The sequence below is a fragment of the Gossypium hirsutum genome, chromosome A12, assembly GCF_007990345.1.
Source record: "Gossypium hirsutum isolate 1008001.06 chromosome A12, Gossypium_hirsutum_v2.1, whole genome shotgun sequence".
In the NCBI taxonomy this organism is placed as follows: Eukaryota; Viridiplantae; Streptophyta; class Magnoliopsida; order Malvales; family Malvaceae; genus Gossypium; species Gossypium hirsutum.
Window position 1 is genome coordinate 104,382,249 of NC_053435.1, and position 10,612 is coordinate 104,392,860.

General features: G+C 29.2%; 1 protein-coding gene across 1 annotated transcript; it reads left to right on the plus strand.

Moving 5' to 3' along the window:
* Positions 1 to 5,497: 5,497 nt before the first annotated feature.
* LOC107936425 (protein FIZZY-RELATED 2) lies at positions 5,498 to 9,906 on the plus strand. The gene is made up of 9 exons (XM_016869154.2): positions 5,498 to 6,171; positions 6,268 to 6,495; positions 7,547 to 7,726; positions 8,000 to 8,062; positions 8,161 to 8,355; positions 8,704 to 8,805; positions 8,891 to 8,953; positions 9,126 to 9,194; positions 9,529 to 9,906. The coding sequence occupies exons 1-9, from the start codon at positions 5,671 to 5,673 to the stop codon at positions 9,580 to 9,582; spliced, it is 1,455 nt and encodes a 484-aa protein (XP_016724643.1). The 5' UTR covers positions 5,498 to 5,670; the 3' UTR covers positions 9,583 to 9,906.
* The last annotated feature ends 706 nt before the right edge of the window (positions 9,907 to 10,612 follow it).

Genomic DNA, 10,612 nt, shown 5'->3' on the forward strand with positions numbered 1-10,612 from the left:
ATTTCTAAAAGTATGCAAAATCCAAATTCACATATAAATTATACATTAAATCAAAATTTATACATAATTTTAACATTTATCCTTTCAGGAAAATGACTCAACTTCTATTTTAATTTGTCATGCCCATAGTGCTCAGCCACACTTATTTTTATCGAAGTTCATTATTTATATTATATTACAAATTTAAAAAGTTATATAAATTATACTAATAAAATTTATATAAAGATTAAATGAGGTTTTAATTGAAATATTTAAAATTATCGTGATTGTATGATAATTTTATGTCTTAGTTTGATTTTATCATTTTAATTTTGTATAAGTTTTATATAAAATTAGATTATCTCATATTTAGTGTGAAAATAATTATTAAACAAATTATAAAATATACATAAAAAAGAAAATATATTTTACACTGCATTTTTTAAATTTCACAAATAAAGTTAAGGGTTGACAAGTGTTCTATAATATATAGTAAAATATTAAAAATCAAATATTAAAAAGAAGAAGAAGAAAGAAATATGACAATTTTTTGAGAATGTTTTAGAAGAAAAAATATACATTACGAGTGTACCAAATACTAACACTAAATAAATATGGTTTTGATTTAAACAGTAAAATTATAAGAGTGAAGATATACATATATTTTTTTAAAAAAAATTATATTTTTAAATTTTTTTATATAAATTCACAAACTGAAATGATTACGACACAATCCAGTCAAAAGTTTTAATAAAAATAAAAATAAAAATAAGCTCATTATAATACTTATTTTTTAGAATAAAAATGTATTATTTTTAAATGAAATAATTTTTAACAACACCAACTTAATTAAATAGATTCACATATACTCCAACATTAATATTTAAAAAAACCAAATACCATTAGATTGAAAATTCGATAGGGTTATTCGGTTATTTTCTTCTGGTTTACATTTGTCAAAAGGCCATGAGCGTGACCTTTTACTATTGCAACAAAAATGATTGCAACTTCTGCTGAAGGAAAGAAGTTTTACCACCCATAATTGGGTCATATTCTTATTCAAGTCCTTCTATATGCTGATATTTTGATTTAATCCCTCTATTTAGTAGATCGCAAGCAATGAGTTTTATTTACCGTTATTCAATCATAAAATTGTGAATCAAATGCTTAAAAATATATATTTTTAAAAATGGGTCATCACCGTTTGAATAAATTATCGGATTCAACTATTAATAATATTATAAAATAGAAAATAAATTATTTTAAATTAAAGTAAAAAAATACAGACTAAAACCAGAATTAGACACTCATTATCATATACCCATTCCCCCACAAAGCAGAGATTAATCAGCTAAAGATAATTTGTTTTAAGGGTGAAAACAGATGAAATTTGGGTTTATCGAGGAGTTCGGACCACAAATGCAACTTGCAATAGTTTGTAATAGCTTGAAATGTCAGATATTAACAAATAACAGACTGAAATCTGAATTGGCATTCAATAGAAAAACATGCAATTATTTCTTCCATTAAATCAATAATCTGAAGAAGAAGGGAAATAAGTTGTGGATATGGCGGTGCCACCGTGTTGGGGTACCTAATTATAATTCAAGGGTTCAATTATTCACTATAACATGCATTGTACCTTTAATAACTTCTTCCCCTCTCTCATTTTCTACAAACGCTTCACCCATCCCACCTTTCTTAATTTTCTGTGATATTTAGGTCTACCAATGGTCCTTGAAACCAATTTGTTACCAACAGACCCAATTTCTCAATTTAGATCTAAGGTGTGGTTGAGTACTTTAAAATATATTATCTTATTATTTATAAATTAAATAAAAATTATAAATAATTCTAAATATTATATTAAAAAAATATAGTCAAAATCTATAATAAAATAATTTAAAAAATACAAAACAATTTAAATATCATACACCAAAACTAAAAGGTTGCATTATAAACCATAATAAAAAATTAATAATGTCTGATTTGAGTCAATAAAGTTGAAATCTTAGACCACTATCCCCTTTTACATTTTACAAATAAAGAAAACCAACCATAATAAATATTGATACACTTTTTTTTAAATTTTATAAATCGCTATATGTATAATTTATTTGTATTTATTTTTCGTATTACAAGTATATATATTCATTCAAATTAAAATTAATAAATATATCTATAGCAATCGCACAAGGGGATTTAAAGAGTTATACATAAAATTACGTATGCTAGGTCTTGAGTTTGGGTACTTAGGACCCGAGACCTACGCCTTTGCCAATTAAATGATAGTTTCATTGGCAATTCATTTGTATTTTTTAAATAATTTAACAAGTAATTTTTTAATATGGGTTAATATGTAAAATTGTTACTAAACTTTAAAGTGAAAATTGAAATTTGTTATTGAACTTTATTTTGATTGGTATTTGTCATTATCCTTATAAATTAAAGATAAACTTACCACTATACTTTAAATCTATATTGAATTTTGTTACTTTACTTTTATTTGGTTGAATTTTGTTGTTGAAGTTAAATTTTTTATTGAATTTTGCTATTTAATTTTAATTTAAAATAATTTGAAGACAAAATCTAATAATAATTTTTATTTTTTATTTTAATACTTAACAATAATAAATTATTAACATATTATTAAAATTGAATAAAATCTGTTATTTTATAAAAATAAACTTAATTTCTTTCGCTTTATTTTTCAAGTTTTTATTTCATTGAATAGAAGTTCTAATTTAATTTGTTAACTTCAAGTTGAATTATTTTCAACTATTACAATAAAATAGTTGAAAGAATTTTTTTATTTAATTATGTCTTGAAATCATCGAAATTAATATTTGTGATAAATTGAATTAAAAAAATCAAAATTAGTAGTAAAATTTAATAAAATTTAAAGTTTTGTAGTAAATTCCAATCATTTAATAGTTGAATGATAAATTTATCCAAAATTTTCAAAATATAATAGAAAATATCAACAAAAATAAGTGTAGTACTAAATTTCAATATTTACATATAGTACGGTGATAAATTTACACTCTTAACTCTCTTAATATTCATGCATAATGATTTTTTAACTCTTTAAAAAAATACCAATGGTATAGCAAATAGTGTTTTTTAAACTCATTCCCGTCTCATCTTATGATTCTTTCTATTATTTGTTTTTTAATATAATGTCTAAAATTACTTAAAATATCTTCCCAATCTTTAAATAAGAGAATAATGTGCTTCAGCGCATTCGAACTCTTCTCTTCTTATACTGATAATAATACTAATATCAACTGAACTAAAACTCAATCCAGAACTTTTGAGTTTATACTTTGTATGAAGATCTTATATTTCCTCAGCAGAAGAAATATTCTTAATTTTGAAATAATGTGAAAGATAGTAATTGAGGTCATAAGTAGCTGCCCCCAAAAAAGCAATGAATGAAAAAAGTTGGGCCCATTTCCAATGGGATGGCCCAATTATAAGCAGGCAGATTCGAGTATATAAATCTAACGGTCCAGGATCTTCATTCGCCACACAGGATCCTATTCCTTTCTTTCGCGCAATAACGCTCACTACTAACTGACTGTTACCGTTATCGCTACCAAGAATTCCCGGGAAAAGTGAAACACATTAACCAAACCCTGTCAAAATTCTTCCCTTCAAAAAGGAAAAAGAAAAACTATATTAATATATTTTTATGGACAACATTTAATATTTTTTTTATTTCAAATAAAAAGTTAATTTATATTAACATTTATTTAATTAAATTGAATGCCAAAGTTTGTGTGCAACTAAATTTATCTCTTTCATTATCTTAATAAAAAATTATTTTACAATCTTAAATTTGCACATTTATACTTTTGAGATTTTTTTTGTCTAACAATGGAATAATTTGAATTCTGGAAAAAAATTATAAACTATAAAATTGATCATTATTATTCTTTTTAATATTTACAAATAATTTCCATAAAAAACTTGCTTATATTTTTTTAATTATAAAAAATATTTGCTTCCAGAAGTGAATATATATTATTTAATGATTATAATAATAACACATTTTTTTAAGGAATAATAATAATTTTCTTGCAATGTGTAAAAGGATTAAATCTCTATTTCCATTTATTATATTTATATAATTATTTTATATATTGACCGGAGTTTATGGATCTTTATCTAAAAGAATAAATAAATAAATAAAAATATATGACTATTTTTTAACTCCATAAAATAAAAAAAATCTAATATAAGAAATAATAACCCATAAATTAAATACCATCATACTTTATTAATTTTGTTATATTCATTCTCATCAACAAGCCAAGGCTCAAGAATTACTATTATCAAATCGAGTAAGGAACAACTGGCATCAAGTTGGCATACAACATTTTACTTATTTCCTTTAACATATGTGATAAGCTAAAATCTTGAATATGATCATATTTGATTTGGTATTATCAAATCGAGTAAGGAACAACTCGCATCAAGTTAATATACAACATTTTACTTATTGCCTTTAACATATGTGACAAGCTAAAATCTTGAATCTGATCATATTCGATTTGATCCATATGTTAGGATGAATTTTTTTTTTTGAAAATCGAGTCCGATTTGAATCGAATCAAGTGAATTTAGAAAGAAATAGTTAGGTCGGGATTAAGTTTGAGGTAAACTCTTTTCCCTTGTTGTGAAATATTTACAAAAGATGTTATTGACATATTAAATTTTAAGTCTAAACTAACAAAAATTTTATTTGCTTCAAAATAATAAATAAAAAATATAATTTTATTTGCTTTAAAATAAAAAAATAATTAAATTAAATAGAGTCGGATTTAAATTCGAAATAATTTTTTTTCAAATACCATACTTCAACAAAATTATTAACGTTCATATCAGAGTTGGAGATATGCAAAAATCTGCCCCGTCCTGCACAATTGCCATCCTAATTAGTATAGACAATAGCATGCTGCAAGCTCAACTTGCTTCCTCTATTTTCATTAAGCTCCATTTTATAACTTGAACTCTAGGCTCTATCAGCTTTTAATTCATCTAGTTCTTGCAAAGTCCTCGATAATTTAATTAAAATTTCAAATCCAATAAGCTCATTTAAAAAAAAGAAATAAAGAAACTTTAATATGAAAGAAAAATTTTATGTAAAGAAATATATTTGTTAAATTTTTATATAAACTTCAAATAAAATTGAAATTTTAATTAAAATGATAAAGTTAAATATTTTAAATTTATTGAATTATAGATTTAAAGTTTATGATTATTTAGTTATTGTATAAAAATATAAAAAATAAAAATACCTTAATAATATATCCTAATTTGTATATAAAATAATAATTTAATAAAATTTTAACTGAATTCAATTTTAGAGGTTTAAATATAAGTATAGAATATTATTATTATTATTTTGGAATCTTATAAATCTGATCTTGTCTTAAATTAATTGGGAAGATTAATAAACCGACTCAGCTTCACCATTGATTATATAGGTTAGTCCACACAGGATTTGTACTTTTTCGCGGAAAAAGAATAAAAAATAAAACAGCCAACGATTTTCGTCGCCAAAAAAGAATCTAAAAGACCAAGAGAACCTGCATCCAAGCAATAACTCGTCTTCAACCTCTCAATTATTCTCTTTTTAGGGTTTGCCTGATTATCAATCCCCTGTCCAAAACACAATAATTAGCTATGGACGATCCTACTACTGTACGTAATCAACGTAACCAATCAGCTCCGGAAACTACCCGTCTCAACCTCCCGGCCAGAATGTCCGACTCTTCCGTCTATCTCGAAAACCTTCCGTCTCGGACAATGCACATCAACCGTTTGATCAATTCCAACTACAACAGCTCTCCCTCGCGCACAATTTACTCCGATAGGTTCATCCCCAGCAGATCAGGCTCCAACTTCGCGCTTTTCGACATCTCAAATTCTCCGACGTCAGCTGAAGGAAAAGAAGATGGTTCTGGTACTTATAACAGCCTTTTACGCGCTGCCCTTTTTGGTCCCGATACGCCGGACAAGAAGGATTCATTGGGATCTCCGGCTTGCCGTAATATTTTCCGGTACAAAACTGAAACTAAACGGTCACTACACTCGCTTTCACCTTTCGGCCTTGATGAGTCGGTTCCGGGGATTATCCATAGCCCTGTTAAAGCTCCCAGGAAGGTTCCCCGGTCACCTTACAAGGTGAGTTTTTTTAATGGTTTTTACGGTAAATTTGGTTGAAATTTTGATTTTCTTTTTTGGTGTGGGGATTAATGTTTTTTCCTTCTGTTTTTGTAGGTTCTGGATGCACCTGCGTTACAAGATGATTTTTATTTGAATTTGGTGGATTGGTCATCGAATAATGTGTTGGCGGTGGGGTTGGGGAATTGTGTTTATTTGTGGAATGCTTGTAGTAGTAAGGTTACTAAATTATGTGATTTGGGGATTGATGATAGTGTTTGTTCGGTTGGTTGGGCTCAACGTGGAACTCATCTGGCGGTTGGGACTAGTAACGGCAAAGTTCAGGTTTAATTTTATTCGTATTTGATGATAAAAATTGTTATGTTGTCAACATTTTTAGTTTATCTGTTGAGTATGCTGGCTTTCTGGTTTTTCTGTGTTAGTTTTAGGCTGTTACACTTTGATAGTGTAGTTATGTCATCGATAATGCCTTGAGTATAATTAATAAAGAAAGTTGTAAACTACTAGTTCTTAACTAGTGCAGTAATGTTTTCAAAGAAAACAGGGGTGGCAGAATGCATGCAACGTTTGAAAGCTTTGGCTTCCGAAGAAAAGTATCAGTGAATTGTAAAAACAATATGAAGATTGAAGAGTAAAGATTTATTGCCATTCATTGATTTAGCCGGCAATTCTTGACATTTATTTGATTTATTGTTCTTGACTTCACTGATGCTTTTACATGTTTTCCTACGGGATTATCAAGCTACCACACCATGTCCTAATTGCAAACTGAAAATAATAGGAGGACTTTATGATGTAGATTAGAAAACTTTGTAGTTAACTTTTGGGAGAAATAAAGGGGGAGAAGAAAAGCCATAAATTTGGTCCGAAATCGGAATCTGCTTCAATGGTCAGATGAGGTATGGCCCAAAAGTGAAAGCCTCTATCCATAGTTTATGGATGCAGGGCAGAGAGAAACTAGAATACTGTTTAATGGTCTTATCAGATGCAAGCATGGGTACCTTTTATAGATATCTACAAATTAGCAGGACTTCTTGGCAGTCTGCGATGGCTCTTGATAAATTGAGACTGAACTTCATTCTATTTTATAAGAGTTTAGTTGTTACTTGATAATCTTGAAAATATAGGCCTGATCCTTCATTCATTTCCTTATATCTTTGGGCTTTAATGAAGTTTGGCATAAATTAGTAACTTAATGCTTCTACCATGGTCATCGAAGGTGACCAAATTTTCAGCCCTTCTATGGACTTTAGAGATTATCTTTGCCCCACTGTTTCCTTTTGTATGGAGTCTTATAATTTCTGTCTATGTTCAACTTCCTGCGTGTTGCTTGTAGGATGATGTAGTTATTTAATGGCTACCACTTTGTATGTAGATTTGGGATGCATCTCGCTGCAGGAGGATAAGAACAATGGAGGGGCATCGATTACGCGTTGGGGCCTTAGCTTGGAGCTCTTCTCTGTTATCTTCTGGTAGTCGTGATAAGAGCATTCTTCAAAGAGATATACGTGCGCAGGATGATTTTGCTAGTAAACTCTCTGGTCACAAGTCAGAGGTTAGACTCTTATCCACTATTAGTTTGATTCAACCCGATCAACCACACAACTTTTTATTACAATTACATTTTTTTCTACACCAATTTTTTGTACATGTGTCTTCTTTGATTTCATCAGTGCTTCTTTTTCTTCTTGTTTTATATGAATTCATACTCTCATGCAGTCATTATTTATTTTCGGAAGTTGCTTGTGCTTCTTATTGTGTTTGTGTTCATTCATGCTATGCTTGCATTTTATACCCTGAGTCTGAGTATCGATTGAGCATTGTGTAGGTTTGTGGGCTGAAGTGGTCTTATGACAACCGTGAACTAGCATCTGGCGGAAATGACAACAAAGTATGGAATAACAGTTCTCTTGCCAGTCTGACTTATTCTGATGCTTAGTATTCATTTAATTTTAAGCTGGTTTAATGACAAATCTCATCCATATGCAGCTTTTTGTTTGGAATCAACATTCCACCCAACCTGTTCTTAAATACTGTGACCATACTGCTGCCGTAAAGGCAATTGCTTGGTCTCCGCATCTGCATGGCCTTCTTGCATCTGGGGGTGGTACAGCTGATCGATGTATTCGATTCTGGAATACAACCACAAACACACACTTGAGCTGCATGGACACTGGCAGTCAGGTGATTCTTTCTTTTTTGTTTTTATATCATGTCCCTTCAATATGGCCTTAAATGTGCTTCAAATAGACAGGTCCATAATGTTGCTTCCTTGACTGCATTGATATGGGTGATCTTTCTCTTATTAGTTTGAAATGATAAAACTTGCTGTCATCTGCATGGTAGTCAGAGTAATTCTCCTGTCAATCTGCAATGGAATAAACCTTGTCAATAAGAAGTGGTTAGGAAATTTTAATCTAGATATCTAATTTGAAGTTCTCCTATAAGTCCTTGGAATATGTTCATGGTGGTGCTTCTCAAGACTAGAGTTACAAATTCTAGCTGGTTTAATGTCTGCTCTATGCATTGCAGGTATGCAACCTTGTGTGGTCTAAGAATGTTAATGAACTCGTCAGCACTCATGGATACTCCCAAAACCAGATAATTGTTTGGAGATACCCTACGATGTCAAAGGTAAAAGAAGTTTAAAAACAGGGTATATATGATAATAATATATCATCTACTTTTTCTCCTCTAAAATTTTATTCTACTAATGCAGTTGGCTACTCTTACGGGACACACATACAGAGTTCTTTATCTTGCAATCTCACCTGATGGACAGGTAGGTCACTTCCCACGCTTTATACTTTTTACCATTGGCTTCTACTTTTGTATTACAATAAAAAATATTAATAAAATATACGACAAGTGCTGCAATTTTACTTTCTGTTTTAACATCAATGCTCTTCTTCTGTTTGAAATAACCATTTTCTACCCCTTTTTCTTTTTTACAGACCATAGTTACTGGAGCTGGAGATGAGACGCTAAGGTTTTGGAACGTGTTCCCATCCCCTAAATCTCAGGTAAATGACACTTGTGGAGTCCAGGCTATCTGAATATTTTTGTATTCTCACAAAATTGTTTAGTCTTCTTTTCTCTATATCACTCTCCTAAACATAACTTTATTTTATTGGGATTGTAAATTACTTCATGGGGAGCAAAGGGAATTTGATATTTTATAGTAGTACATTTTGGGGTCAAAAAGCTAGTTTTGACCATGTACTGTTGAAGGCCTGCTTTTAAATGAAAAAGTAAATGCTGCATTATTATTCTTGTGGGTTGCCTTGCCTCTAATAACATGAAGTTGTTTCAAGATTTTCTTATTTCTGGTATTGATACATATGATGTCTAATGCAGAACACTGACAGTGAAATAGGAGCATCATCTTTGGGAAGAACCACAATTCGGTGAGTCCAAGAGAAGATGCTGGAAGCTTTGGGAGCATTTCTCATGCTCCGAAAAATCAAATTCGAAGAATTTGCAGCAGGTGCAAGAACTAAGTTATTGCCGGTTTTTTGCAGATCATTGATTTTGGATCCCAATTTATATCTTTTTTGATTAATGTATAGCGGGAGTTGTTATATCAATTACTTGTAGCTGCTCCCTCCCTCCCTCCCTCCCTTTGTAAATTAAAGAAGTTGGAGAGTTTGTTGATGAACACGCAAGTTATTGTATCACGTTCTTTGTGTTTGTAAATAAAATAAATGAATCTATATCAGTGTGTGTTTGAGTAAATTCGAATTATTATTCATTTAATATGTTTTTAATTTTGTTCAGCTTTATTTTTTGAATTATTTATGGTTGTATTTGTATGTTTTTTAATTTAATTTATAAAAATTTTACATTTTAAAATAATAAAACAAAGTAAAATATTCAGAATTAGCTACCAACACCTTTACTTTTAACCTTCTGATTTCTAAGCTCTAAGTAATAAAGATTAATGGTGAAATGCATCAAACCTCGCTCTAAAGATCATAATTTGAAATGATACTTTCTACGTATGTCGCACATAACATAAATTTTTTTAATACAAGTATCGTATCTTCACAAAAATCGAACATTTTAATACGTTGTGGAAAGAGTGAGGCCAAGGCCCAAATATTTTCTCTAGGCTCTAAGGTAAGTAGGCTTGAAATTGGATTTAAGTAGGGGAATTTTGTTGTTGACAAGATGGTATAATCATAGACACGGCACAAGGGTATTAAATTATAATTAAAAATCTAAATACATGTTGAATCAATTACAATGGCATGTAAAATTAATTCAGTATAAAGTATAACTGATGAAGAATTGAAAATAATTAAAAAATTTACACATGGCAGTGTATAGTGAAACTCAAACATGAGTTTTTAAGACTTAAGTTTCATGTTGAAAAAATAGTATAAATTTAAATGAATAATATAATGATATAAAATTTAAGTAGATTTTTCGGAAAAAATAA